The sequence below is a fragment of the Thunnus thynnus genome, chromosome 6, assembly GCF_963924715.1.
Source record: "Thunnus thynnus chromosome 6, fThuThy2.1, whole genome shotgun sequence".
NCBI classification, from domain to species: domain Eukaryota; kingdom Metazoa; phylum Chordata; class Actinopteri; order Scombriformes; family Scombridae; genus Thunnus; species Thunnus thynnus.
In genome coordinates this window covers 21455595-21470652 of record NC_089522.1, presented here as the reverse complement: position 1 = coordinate 21470652, position 15058 = coordinate 21455595, and the positions used below count along the sequence as shown (strand labels likewise).

Sequence of the window (15058 nt, the reverse complement as noted above, 5' to 3'; positions counted from 1 at the left end):
TTTAATTGATAACATGCCTTGAAAAACATCTTTTATTTCTTAGAAACAATTTGCCAGCTGCACATTTATTTGACTTTATGCTAATAGTGAATATCTGAATGATCAAACAACATGCAAAACCACTGAGAATATCAGTGAGATTTAATCAAGACAGACAGGATAATAGTGACGTTTCCACGACATCTCGTCATTTCTCTGAAGGTTACGTGCCTTCCACATGGAAGACTTCATGCACTACTTTTATATCACTGCTTTGGAGAAAATAAATGCTACAGAAGCATGTAGAGTCCAGTTGGTGGCACAATTTTGTGAATCAAATGCAACTATGACCTGTTTCAGAGGCATAGTAAGCACGTTTACTGCTATACATGGTAAGTAAGTTTTAGATGCTCCACTTCCACACGGTGGCAAGAAAACTCCTATTCTGTGGTAAGAGGAAACACTTCTGACATCACGTCAGCACATAAAACAAACATTGTGGTTTTCTGGTAATGGTCAGTCAACAGACAAATATGAAAGATGCTGGCAAACTTTCTCAACATCCTCAAGGCGAAATGTCTAAAAGGTTTCCAAAACTGTGAACACACTAGCAGTCCAAAAAAGAACTTGTGTGAGCTGATGCCCACAAAGCTCTCTCAAATGTCTCACTGAGTATGTACATCAAAATAGTAAAAGCTGTCCTTACGTACAGCACATACAGTAGATTTGTTTCCTCTGGTGAGAGGATTGATTCAGAAGCCTTCATGCACATACAGAGCAGTTTATAATGCATAGAAGGAGTTCAAAAGTCCTTAAAGCACATTAAAATGCCAAATTTTAAAGAAAAAGAAAAATCATCTGAGGTTAACAGAAAGAAATAAAAACAGCTAAACAACTCCAATATGGTATATAATGAAGGCATTACTTTAGGGCCTCTTGACAATGTCCAATTCCCCTCAACCTCTTCTTGAAACCGTGTATCTAAATTGTATGCATGTGTGCTTGTGTTACCTGTTAAAAAGTCTTTATTTCACTAGCGAGGAGTCTGTATGGCTGAGTTTTTTAGTTTTCTTTCTTCTCTTCAAGAGTAGAGGATTAGTTGAGTCTTCAATAGTTTTGATTTTAATTTGATCATAGTCCACTCTCATCGTTTGCAGGGCATTTGTCATTTCCTCCTAAAAGTAACAAAAAATATCACTTTTATCATACATGACCGAGGTGAATACAGTATGCATGACATGCACATACAGTTTTAAATTGATTGGATTTGGAGTAGCAGCTTAAAACAAAACTGTTTCAAAAACATCAAAAACTTCTCTTGCCATCTAAAGTATTAGCAAAAAAGTGACCCACATGCACCAACACTTACCTTTACCTTCTCCCAGACATCTTGTTCCTCGTGCAGTACGCGGCTGGTGTGAAGAGGCGTTTGTGGGACCTCCACCGATTGCTGCAGTTGAGAAGGAATATGGATGATCAATCTCACAAACATCTTACTAAACCAACAGCTGCTCAGACAGATGAAGCCTACAGTACATGGAGCTGCTCACATTAATCCAGGGATGGTTTATGAACTCTGTGATGCTCATTCTCTGGGTGGGCTCAGTTTTCAGTAAGTGGCAGATCAACTGTTTGGCTGCAACGACAAATCATCATCATCAGTCAATGTTTATATTGTAAAACACAAACATGAGACACATCTTTGACTGTCATTCAATAGCTGCACATATTTTTGGCCAATCGTTGCTTCCAAGTGTCATCAATCTAGTTTCTTGAAAGCATGGCAATGCATGATGCACACAATCCACAAACAACAGGCAAACTTTTTAAGAAACAATCCGCTCTATTAGTGCGTTGCTGCTATGCTTTTGTATTGAAGTATTGAAGCAAAAGGAAAATACTGTTACTGGAGTTACTGAAACTGAGTTTTCTGTTCATACTGATCATCATATCGAGATACGTAAAAAAAAAAAAATTCCATTTAGAGATGCACCACTTTAGAAAAATTAAGAGAGTGAAAAAAATGGAAAACTAACAAATAGGGGGGGGGGGGGGGGGGGGGGGGGGGTAGAGGAAGGGTACATCATTCCCAGGAGAAACATATATATTTCCAACATATTTCCCAGGAGAAACATATATATTTCCAACATGTCTTCCTCTCACCTTCCTCTGATACATCGGACCACTCTGTTTTGGGGAAGTCGTATTGTCCATTACGGATCCGTCTTTTCATCCCGGGAGATATTGCCAAACCATGATAAGAGAAAAAAGGAGGATATCCACAAAGCCTGATGACAAGAAGGATCAATTAACAGCAAAATCAAGTTAGAGAAGCTTCAGTGTGAAGGATGAGTCACTGTTTGACTTACAGAATGTACATAATGACACCCAGAGACCACATGTCACAGGATCTGTCATACTTCTCTGGACCAAGAACTTCTGGAGCTGCCACAGTGTCAAGAGAAATAATTCAAATTTGAATGGAGAAATAACTTCTGATTCACACTTAATGCATATATGATATTTATACATAAAAAAAAAACTATTGAGTGTTAAAAAAAAGGTAAAGGTAAAGAAGTGTATATAGGATTTTCCAACCAGTCCACAGGATATAACCTCTCATGGCCCACATCAGTCTAGCCATTTTCCACAGGAAGAAAACCATCTGCAGATTTTGTTGTTGTTGTTGTTAAATCCCCTCAGGGAAAGCACTCAACACTAAGACAGGGTCAAGTGACACTTCAAAAAGCACATGGAAACAATGTCATCATTTTAAGTCTGGTTATTAACAAGTACTACACTGACACTCTCAAAATCCGGAGACAATCTTAAAAACATGCCAGAAGCTTGAATTTTGTAATAACACAAAGCAGTATTGTATGTTCTGTGCAGTATCAAGACAAGTAAGGCTTTGCGCTTGGAAGACTTTTAAAATCCCTAGACAATATTGAAAATATGTCGCAACACGCACACACATACACACAGAAAGCCACAGATTTTTGTCTTGCAGACTCAAAAATGTGTAGAACTGAGATTATCTTGATGACACGGTTCATATATGGCTGACACTGCCATGAGGAGGTCTAATCTGCCAGGAGCTGCTACATTTCAATGTGATATTAATCAAAACAAGATTACATGTTCACAGCTGTGATCACCAAAGAGCACAGAGCTTACTCTGTAGAGATGAGATGGGATATTGTGTCACAGATATGAAAAGTGTGTGATTTGTGAACAGCTGAGATGGTTCTGCAAGTCAAGCAAGTGGTCTTACCAACATAATAAGGGGTAAAACATGGTGTTGCCAAAGAGTTTAAAGTTGTGATTTCTTTGGCAAACCCAAAATCAGTCAGCTTGAGGAGGGCATCTGGGCTTTTGGAGGTGTATAGCAGATTCTCTGGCTGGAAGAGACGGGAACAGTGATCAAGCTTCTGGGAAACAGAATTTGGATGACTGGCCATAAACCATGAGAGAAGCAAATTATTTAAAAATACAGTACCAGTCAAAGGTTTGGACACACTTTCCCATTCACTTGAATGAGACACTGTCAAACTTTTGACCGGTACAATATATATAAGTATATAACAAATAGCAAATGTAAGACTAAAAATACGTTATGCATATTTCTTTATAATGTGCAAGCCTCTCCATTTTTTTACAGTATGATACAAAATGATTTACAAAACAAATTAACAAGGTTCAGCAATCAGTTTTGTTTTCAATTTCCAGCAATACTCTAAAAAAACCATGTCTCTCCATGGTTACCGTCACCCTTAACTATCCACTAAGTAAATTAAATTAATAATTACATATAAACTACACTTCATACGTGCTTCAATGCTACAACAGACAAGAAAATGGTGCAGAAAGACCTCCAGTGTTGGACTTGTTAATGGAAGGAACTGTTTGTTTTCCATTAGGAGCTGTCCACCTCGCCTATATCAGCTGCCATTCATTGTTGGCTTACTCCACATACGTAAACAATTAGAGGTTCATTACGTACAAAAGCCCTGAGGACTCTACTTTTATATCTCTCTTATCTCTTGTTTCGCTCCTGATTTTTCTACTTGGCCTTCAATATGGGCTCTTTGACATGCACAGGATATTAAATTGTCAAAATGTAATCATCACCACTTTTTTTTTTTAAAGAATGAATGTTTCTTTCCACAAAATAGTCCACTGTTGCAAGTTTTTTTTCCTGGAAAGTTTTGTTTTCTACAACAGGTTTTTTTCTCAAACATACATATATATATATATATACATACATACATACACAGTGTATATATACAGTGAAGTACTACCTTGATGTCTCTGTGGGCAATGTTGATGGAATGCAAGAAATGGATGGCTTCTCCTATACTTTTCATGATGTCCGACGCCTCTGAGTAGCAAGATAGTGAAAAAAAATGACATGGACATGATGAAGTGAATGCAGAAACAGGTAGATTAAACCATACATACAGCACCACATGTTGAGATTGTTAAAGTTATAATCCTTAAGATTTTCATGGAGTATTTAGTGTAAGTGTTGAGTATCTGTAGTCTGCGTTTTTCCCGCTATAGTCATTAAATGTATTAACATTCTGTAAATTACTTTTCTATATAGTAGTTTTCATTGTTAGTGGTGGAGTCCACCATTCCTGTCTGGAATTTAAACTGAGGCATTCATGAAGGATTTGCAGGAAACAATGCAGCGTGTAATCTAGTGTTACTGTTTTTAATTTCAACTAATTGACATCAGCCCATACTGTTCACTGCATCAAAGCTGCTTTATGTTACTGATAATGCTAATCCAACATTTCCTGCTGCTGCTGTGTCACATTAAGAGTGTTCAACCGGCGTAACATGGCTTTCATGGTGAAGCAGTAACAGGAAACGCAAAGTATTTGTCATGAAGGAGAGCACTGACTGCAATGGTTCATCAAAAATGCTTCTATAAAACAAGACACTGGCCATTTTTTGACAGTGGATAAGTTTTAAATATTGCAAGGACTAACCGAACAAGAAGGAGCAGCCACAGTGAGCTGTTCCCTGCACACCTCCAACATCCCAACAAGCTAACTAATTCCTTTCACTGTGCTCTGCCAGCATGAAATCAGATTGTGTTTTCTCATACCAAGATGGAACCATGCCAAATTATGACTGCCTTCTTTATTAAAATGCACTGTCAACAGAGACACCAGCTGCTCTTCTGGAGCTGGTTGCTAGTGTTTACTTAGTGGAGATTACACATCCCTAAATTAAAACCTGTTGCACCACAAAAACTAGTTGTTACATAGAGATTAGTTGTTAATAAATACTGAAATCTACTAACTGCCAGGTGGAACTGTTGCATAAGCTAGCCGAATGAACCAGCTGACAAATATCTGACCCAAGCAGCAACTACCATAGCTTGAGGCTGAAGCCAATGCGGAAGTACTTTTAAAGTGCAAAGCCACCAACAGCCACTAGATGCTGGCTCCAATAGACTCCCATTCAAAAAGCATCAACTTCTCTCTAAAAATACTAAGTCAATAATGTTTTTCAACAAGTCATTATGGTCTCAATCGCTAAATTCTGGCCCTCTAATGAATGTGCTGGTGGTCATTTTGGAAATTGTTGCTCTGCTAGTAAGATTTGAAGACGTATAGTAGTTTTGGTGTCTGTTGTGTGGGCGTTGATTGACAGTTTACTGACCTACTGCTCTCCCCGGCTTCTGGACTGGCACTGAGTTGGACTATTGTCTAAATCTTTAAGTTTATTGTTGATAATGATACCTGCCATGTTAGCATAATTTAGCTAAAGTAGCTAATAAGTGTTCACTTGGTGTTCCCAGTAAGCTAGCGTTAGCTCTGGTCCAAGGTAGCGGGGCATGTGTCTAGAGCATGAAAGGCAACACTCCATACTATTTATTTGGAAGGTCCCGGCTCAGATGGCGCCGACTGTGAACTGCAACACTTGGCTTCAACCGGCTCCAATGCAAACCAGTGGGTGACATCACTCCTCACTACATCCATCTTTACATACAGTCTATGATCTGACCCATTTAGACTGAAGAGTGAATGAGGCAATATGGAATATGGTTGACATATTTGACCTGACACTTTAAATTTCACAGAAGAAATACACTAAACCTCATATTAAATTCACAAAAGACTGGCCATTAAGTTCATTTTATCTTTTGGCCTCTATAACTGTTATTTTTTGAAATTGTTTTTGAAATCCAGTGTTTACTAGCTGAGACATTTCTGGTGCACTTTGGTGTAGTAAATCACTTGTTTGAAACTAGCTAGTAGTTACTATGAAGAGTGTCTGATGCGCCAAGAACCCATAGTGTTAAACCGCAGTTGTCGGCAGAAATCTTAAGGATTATAACTTTAACTTGCTTAAGAAATAATAATTTCTTTACCTCTTTCTGTAAATGCATGATTCCCTCTGTCTTGGATATGACTAAACAATTCACCTCCATCCATGCTGAAAAAGAAAAGACAGAAGAATAATGATATGTAATACAGTAAGGGTATATTCATCTTTTTCTGTGAACTGCAAATGATGGTATGTTTTCTATTCTATGCTGCTTGCTATGGAAAAAAATGTTTAAGTTAAAATCGATTGATCAAAATGAACTACAGCTGCAAAACACTGCACACTTGACTAAAAACCTGCAAAAGCCAACATTAGCCACTTTTATGTTCAAGGACAGGATTATTCAATCATGACATGCCATTGATCATAAACCATATCCTATCCTGTTGATGTGCCATGGATCATAAATCATATATTATCCTATTGACACTCCACTGATCATATCCTACCCAGCTTTGAGCACATTTCTCTATCTTTCGTAACATACGAGGTGGCTGTAGACATCAGGTAGACGCCTGCCTTATTATATTCTAGACAAAGCAGCCTCTGCCTGCTTTTTATTATTTTCTGCCCCGGAGTGTTCTGGAAACAATTCATCTCAGTTGGTGTGCATTAAAAAAAGCTGGCTCAACCAGAACACAGAGCAACTACCACAAGCCACAACTCCCAGGAGACATCCAAAGATGAACAATGTCCAGGGAAGAAAATCTGTATGTTTGTGTGTGTGTACATATGCGAAAGAACACACCACTCCATCACAATAAGGAGACACTTCCTGCCCTGATAGAGGTTCTCATAAACGTCTATGATGGGTACAATGTGGGGACACGATGACACCCTCCAGTGAAGCTCCACTTCCCGTCTTGACTCTGGAGAGTCATAAAGCATCTGAAACACACGGTGACAAAACATGAAGCGGAGAAATGAACAAATAAGAAAGTAAGACAAGGTTTTATCTTTGAATGTAGTCATGTAAACCTGTTCTGTAGGTTTTATGTTCTATTTCATATGAATTTAGCTAAAACAAACACCATTCTAGGTCGATGTGAATGAGTAAGATTAATAAGATTTAGATACTGATCGTGACCTTGCTCAAGTATCTGTTTTAAAAACAGATTTTGAGGCTTGGACATTTGACCTGTAAGGTCACTTTTTACTACAGGAAGGTTTTGCCTCAGTTGCAAATCAGCTCTGTGCAAATCCTTACTACTTGAGTGAGTAGTGTGGTCTATTTGTTTTCCTTCAAACCTACCTGTTGTGGGTCAGAGATTGCATCAGTTCTTGGCAAATAATTCGGGGCTAAACAAAATTCTTTAATCATATGGAAGATACATTTGTCTACAGCTGCAACGAGTAGTTGATCAATCAATTACTTGATTGATAGAAAATTAATCGGCAACTATTTTAATAACCAAATATTGGTTGTACGATTTTTAAGCAAAAAATGCTAAATATTCAGTGATTGCATCTTCTCAAATGTGAGAATTTAAAGTTTTTCTGTGTCATACATGATAGTAAACTGAATATCTTTGGATTTTAGACATTTGATCAGACAAAACAGGACATTTGATGACGTCGCTTTGAGCTTTAAGAAATTATAACATACATTTCTCTCTATTGTATGACATTTTATAGGCAAAATGATTAATCAATTAATCAAGAAAATAATTGACAGATTAATCAATAATGAAAATAATTGTTAGTTGCAGCCCTACATTTGTCTCAGCTGTAATTGCGCATGTGTACAGAGAGAAGTGATTCACTGGATGTAGACAACTTTGTGATTTTGGATGTAGAATCTAAATACTGCTAAAATATTAATGATGAAAAACGGCTACATGCTGATTTTCAGTTGCATTCATCTGTGATATTTTCACTACATAAATATGTAGCAGCCTCATCAAAGTCCAAGTTCAAGTTTTGTTCCCAACAAAACTCTAGCTGACAACCCTCTTCATCAGACTCTTTCAGAGGACCTCAGATTTTGATTTAGTGTGGTACATCCAGAAGCAATCATTTCCTTGACCTTTAGATGTAGATCAGTCTGCCTCATACATTTATAATAAATTGTTCTCTTATTTTCTGAGATGTGCTGCCTTCACAAGACATAAGAAAAGTCAATACACTGACGTATTTAAGGTCTAACAAGGTGCAAGAGGAAGATGATGAATTGTTTACTGATGATCAAGAAATCGGGAAATGAGGACGAGGAAGTCAATCATGAATCACAATCTGTCACTGGATGTTTAACCTCATATAGGTGCTGCAGAAGCCGAAGAGTTTGTGACACTTCATATCTGTCCACTTAAAGTCAAACTCAGCATTTTTTTTTAAGTGGGTTTTTTCTTTAAAAAAAAAAGGCCATATGACTTGATAATACTGTTAATATAACGTGACATACTCCTAGAAGAAAACATTACAAAAATCTGCCATTGACAAGATCTGTCCGATACTATTATTATAACCATTCTAACCACCAATCTCTAGCAAGAAGAAGAATGACAAATGCAGACAGAAACAGAGGAATAATCTCCTTAAAAAACAATTAGCAACTGTAGTCTACAAAAAATATGTGGCTCTAAAAAAATAAACTGAAGGAGAGACAACCCAATAATCACATACGTGTATAAAACAAACAAAAGTCAGGTAAAAAGACTTCTTATTTGCTAGTTTCTTCACTTTGATTACACAGCTCAAAACACCTTCACTGCATAATAAAAGCTGATAGTGTGCCATTTGAATGACACCCTGTCCTGCATGCTGTACCCCTTCAAACGTCATAATCTCTCAGCCATCTCTGGCCTCTCGCATGAGGCTACTTTTAGACACAGGCATGTTCCCCTCTCTCTTTCTGGCTGGCAGCATTTGGATAGGAAAAGTCAACACTCTTCTTTCAAAATGAGACTCTTGAACATGGGGACCAGAAGCCAGAGCTACAAGACAATATATAATTTACAAACTCTGGGAAAGAAATTAGACCCTGACAAAGCCATCTGTTGTGCCAGAAAATGACAGGTTTCCATGAGAAAAAAAAATCTATAACTCACATCTGATGCCAACAGTGACCCCATCCCGTGAACTTAGGCAGTTTGAACTATAATTACTGCCTGTCATGCCAAAAGCACCAATCAACAGAGGTACTCTGTAGTTGGGTACCCATCACACATGCCTCAGGAGTGACTGATTGATCCCAGGGGAATGCAGTGGCGTAATATCAGGATGTTGTCCATATTCACTCATCTCTCCCTACTGGCTGAAACTGAGACTTAGACAGGGACACATACTGTCTGGAGGAAAGGAAAAAGAAAACAGAGTATGGGAAGCAGATTTTCTAAAATCAAAGATAACAGAAAAGCATCTGTTAAGTTTCAAAGCTCAGCTGAGTTAAGCCTCGACAGCTCTTTCTTTGATTGGCTCTGAGAATGTGACAAAAAGCAAATAACCTCGATGCACGAAGGTTGCTAGTCATCAATAGCCAGACTTTGATCCTGTTTACTGCACAAAAATGCACAAAGGCTTCCAACAAATCTTTCTCTAATCACAGAAATGTAGCTAACAAACTAACTGGAGCAAAGAGTCCACAGTAACTAATCAAAACGTTGGATACATGTGCATGAAACTAATCAATAGCACAATGCTGTTTGGTTAAAATTTATGTTATTAATACAGATTACATTTAGGTACGATTCAGTGTGATCAAATCTTCTGGGTACTTAACTGTTTTTTGACCTTGAAAAAAGGGCTGCAACTAACAATTATTTTCATCATCGATTAATCTGATGATTATTTTCCTAAATTAATCGATTAGTTATTTGGTCTATAAAATGTAAGAAAAAATGTCAATTACTGTTTCCCAAAGGCCAAGGTAACGTCTTTAAATGTCTTGTTTTGTCCACAACAGTCCACAACCCAAAGCTATTCAGTTTACTGTCACAGAAGAGTAAAGAAACCAGATAAGATTCACACTTGAGAAGCTTGAATCAGAGAATTTGGACATTTTCTTCTTAAAAAAATGACTAAAAATGATTGATTGAATGTCAAAATAGTTGGCAATTAATTATTAGTCGGCAACTAATAGATTAATCAACTAATCGTTCAGCTCTACTTGAAACTAAAAGCAGCCAGAGTAAGACAACATACCCCACAATCCCTCTCAGAACTCCATCGTTGATTTATAAATGACTGTTATTATTTGGAAAAACAAAGCACAGCTGAGCTCCCAGTAGTACTGCCCTTGTGCAATGTTTACACTCTGAAGCTAAGAAATCAACAAAGACACATAAATCTCCAATTCATATTCCACAGAACTGCAGTCATTTGTGGTCATAATGGATTTGGCTCAGTAGGTCAAAATTAAACCACATGGCAGACAGATTTAGTGTTTGCCATGGAATATTTCTCATACTGTTGTCTATATAAAGTGCAAGACTGTGCAGTTTCTAGAGATGATAGAAAGGTTATCATTACATGAAACCAACAGTGAAGCATCCGCCCAGATATTTGATTCCTACAGAAACTGATATGACTGGTTCAAGTGTCAAATCTGAGCTCACCAGCTCTGACACATCCTGAGTTACATACAAACACATCCCCTCGACTGAACTCAAACTGCTATTTCATAAAAGGGAATCAGGCTCAAATATCTATCACTTACTAGAAGTAGGTCTCATTTCACAGTTATTTGTTGATTTCCTATTTAAGATGGAAATACTGCTGCTCTTTACAAACAAATACAAAATGATAGCCACAATAGAAAATAATGTTTTGCTTATTTCTGGTTGTTGACATTAGTTTCATTTAGTTTTCTCATAATAGTTGTACTATTATGAGACAAAACACACACTCTGATGTCAATTTTTATAGTAGCTAATAAAACTTAGTTAAAGACTTTCAAGATATTACAATCAACATGTTTACCTTTAGTGCATATTTTTCTCCACTGTCTTTGTGAAATATTTCCAGCACTTTGCCATTTATCCCCATGCCGAGCGCCTGACTTGTTACCCTGTAATCTTCTGTTATGACAGTCTTTTTCATTTGCAGAGGGTTGCTGAGAGGTTTCACGACAAACTGTGTGAAAGGATCAGAGCTCAGAGCCGCCTGCTGCTGGTTCGACATGTTTAACTATCGGCAACACATGAGTGAGATAACTGTCTGATAGGTGCGTTTCTCGCTGTCTGATTAAGTATCTTAGCTATTTGTAGATAAACTCATGTTGTCCTTGTATGATATTAGCCCACCGCTAGTCAGAATATAGCTCGACAGTTCTCACTCAAGTCCTCCGCCAAGCAGCAGCTGCAGGTTACCGGCCGGGTGACTGTCCGGGAAGTCCTCTGTCAACTGTGATTCTTGTCAAACAGAAAGAGAGTTTAACATCTTGGCCCGGAGTTCACACAGGTGTAAACTTATCACTTAATAATTAAATTAAATTAAATTACATAAAGAATATTATAAATGAATAAACAAATACTCAAACTTTCGGGCAGACATGGTTTGGACGTTTAAAGCAGCATCTCTCGTCAACAGTATGGCAGCCAGGGGCGTACACGCGGAAAACAGGCGCGGTGGGGGCAGCATAGGCAGAAGTGTGAGCACCATGGATGCATAAAGAGATACAGGATACAGGAGCAGCGCAGGGCATCAATTACAACGTCATGTGATGCACACTGGCCCAGAAAGACTTTTTCCCATAGACTTACATTGCGAAAGAGATGTCTATAAATCAGTGGATACATTTTTTTGAGTGTCACAACCTCTGCTAAATGACTTGTTTCACAATCACAATTTGATCCATACGTCTGATCTCATTTCGAAAGTCTAGAAGAGCCACATGATTGAATTGTTTTATCCCTATTCAAGATTCAAGAGGTTTATTATCATATGCACAGTATTGGCAGTTACACTGTACAATGAAATATAAGTCAGCCGTCTCAGCCAACGGAAGTCCCGTAGTGAGCATGCTCCATGGCCCATAAAGCATGCACAGTATGTTTTCATTCAGGTAATGTCTTTACAGTGAGAAATGGCTTTTTTAGCTTCATGCCCCACTGAGCAACTTTCATAGGAATGAACGAGGCCCCGCTTCCAACTCCAGTTCTCTTCCTACATCTATGGTGCACACAGAGAAAATCAGGTGGGCCTAGCCCGTCCAAGATCAATTATACTTAATAGGTTCTGAAGCGCATATGTTAACCATATTAACCATATTATTGTAGCTATAAATGTTTTCTCGAAACTATGATACAATTTACAGTGTTTTATGTGCTCTTATTGGGATTAAATTGCAGGAATTGGGAAAAATTGCAAGCAAAGGAAAATAATGAAAATGTTTAAAAATTACTACCGATGATGTGTGATATGTAATCACTTCCTTCGATAAAAAGCATACTGCATATCACAGAAACAACTATATTTCAGTGCTAATTTTTAAAAAAAAATTCTGAACATGAGAACCATGGGCTCAAAGTTATATAAAAAATAAAATATTGAGTCCCATTTAAAAGCCTTTATTAAATAAACTTTCACCTCAACATTAGTACCAAGTATAATCAGTCAATAATGCCTTTAAATTAAACTAGCACAGTGCCTGTTCAAAATATGCCTGTTTGGAACAGACTGGTTGCTTATTATTTCTTGAGAACCGCATATGTATCAATTGACAAACGTATCAATTAAAACAATAAGGAATTAATAAATTAAATGGTTTAAATCCAGACAGAAACTTCACCAGTTTTGCTGTCCACTTTTCTCTGACTCATGTCATGACTCGTCTCTCGTCTCTCCCTAACATGCTGGAGTCAGTTGGCAGAGCCTTGCCCCTGCACAGAGTGGAGCGGCTCGCTGATCACTGGTTTATTCACAATTTATTAATATTATACGCATTGCATGTCTAAATTGCAGCAAATTCAAAATGCACTCCTTTGGGTCCCAAGCCATACACCTGCCAAGTGTGGAGTCGATCGGATGAACAGATCAAGCAATACCGAAAGGACATACATACAGACAGAGTCCTTCCTTTAGTAGACAGAGAGAGAGAGAGAGAGAGGATAGATGGGCATATTCCGGAGGTGCAGCAGGCCTGCCAGCATGGAGACCTATGGTAAAAAAAAAATACAGGGTCGTCTGGCAAAAAAGTTTAACCAGGCTGCAACACAACGTGACATCATCCAGCAAGGTGGTGACCAGTCACATACATGCAAGTGCACATTCCTGTATTACTTGGTATCATGAACGGAGTATCTACTTTTAACCTTGCAATCATTGTGACAAAAGATAAAGTAGTTGCTGCTGTGACAACTTTCCAGAATTATGATCTGCATATTATAAACCACTGTGCAGCCTTTTGGTGTTGTACATTGCGTGATCTTGCACTAGCAAGTGTGGTCACTACGGTAAAATCGCCTCACAGCATCAGTGCTGTTTCTTGGGGCTTGGTGTCAGTACACCACCGATGTAGGGGCTTACATAGAAAGAAATGGTTGTTTGACATCCATCACATGCCACCAGTGTTTTTTTTTTTCTTAATGTTACATGATTGATGACTTGGACATTGCTGTCTCCATGGCCCTCCATCATCTAAAGGGATTTGCAAAGACACTTAGCTAGTTACATTTCAGCAAAAATTCTTCGTCAAAAACTTTATCTTATTTTCACAGTTTGGGCCACAATTTCTCACCACCTTAACTGCTTAGTGGTCAACCTGTAATGGTTTAGGAGCCAGGGGATCCAATGCCTTGACAAGCTTAGACCCCCTTGTGCTCCCCCTTTAATGTGGTGGGTTTTTCTCTCAGGATACATTGCCTCACTATACAAAATCTCTCTGTAATTTTAATACAGAGATTTCATTATTTATTAATTTTTGTAAAATATATTTATTTTGTTACATCTGACATCATCTGCCATGCCCTCTACCTCCATTTCAGTGTCTCCCTAGCCTAATGCTGCTGTCCCAGTGGCACTCTCCCTCTCTCTCCCTGTGTGTCTGGGTGATTGCGTGAGTAGAGACAGGTGTGCTGGAGTCAGGGCAGAGCCACACCAGCTGGACCTCATCACTGTAATCAGGCCTTTACAAAGACTCAGCTCTGCCACTTCCACACTGCCAGATCGTAGACTCTGCTACCTGTCAGTTTTCTATGCTTTAAGCCAACTTATTACTAGTTTTGCTATTCAGCATTTAGTTCTTGTTGCCTGTTACGCAAGTACTCAGACTGTTCTCAATTTCCTTTGTAGTCCTGCCTGCTCTGACTCCGGTCCCTGTTTCCTGCCCCTCGTCTGGTCTGCCCTGCCGTTTGGCCCTCAGCCTTGCTACTCTGCCGTGGAACCCTGTATACTCAGTGTCCTTGTATCCGTCTCCGGACCTGCTTCCTAGGCCCCTAACTGCCCCTTCCCCAGTCTCAGTTCTTGGCTCTTAGCTACCATCTCAAGCTTCCCCTAGCCTGTAGCCCATCTCCCCCATGCTCTGCAATAAATATCAGTTTACCTTATTCCGGTCTCCTCGTCTGTGTCTGCACCTGGGTTCAACTGCTCTCCCCCACTTAACAGTACAATCTGGCCAAAGACAGGAACCCAGCAGACATTCACCTGCTCGTGATTTGATTCCACTGGGTACGTCAGCATTGCATTACAGCTCTGATACAGCCATGGAGCTGATCACGGCTACTCTAGTGAATGCTTGTGATCCAACCAGATGCACCGCAACGTGTTTCAGAAGCGTCCCAGAAGTGGCCCAGAAGCA

The 15058-nt window shown here is 38.7% G+C and overlaps 1 protein-coding gene across 4 annotated transcripts; it reads right to left on the bottom strand.

The window, feature by feature from the left end:
* Window positions 1–123: 123 nt before the first annotated feature.
* Window positions 124–15058, bottom strand: LOC137184674 (MAP kinase-activated protein kinase 2-like). Of its 4 annotated transcripts, none has more exons than XM_067592565.1 (10): window positions 14905–15058; window positions 7073–7212; window positions 6368–6432; window positions 4281–4360; window positions 3254–3380; window positions 2349–2424; window positions 2143–2267; window positions 1530–1615; window positions 1349–1429; window positions 124–1154 (listed from the first exon to the last, which is right to left on the bottom strand). In XM_067592565.1, exons 1-10 carry the CDS (start codon window positions 14938–14940, stop codon window positions 1005–1007), a joined length of 966 nt encoding a protein of 321 aa, XP_067448666.1. In that variant the 5' UTR covers window positions 14941–15058; the 3' UTR covers window positions 124–1004. The 4 variants fall into 4 exon arrangements, with proteins under 4 accessions (XP_067448666.1, XP_067448665.1, XP_067448667.1 ...); XM_067592564.1 differs by lacking the exon at window positions 14905–15058 and adding an exon at window positions 11242–11871; XM_067592566.1 differs by lacking the exon at window positions 14905–15058 and adding an exon at window positions 11597–11869.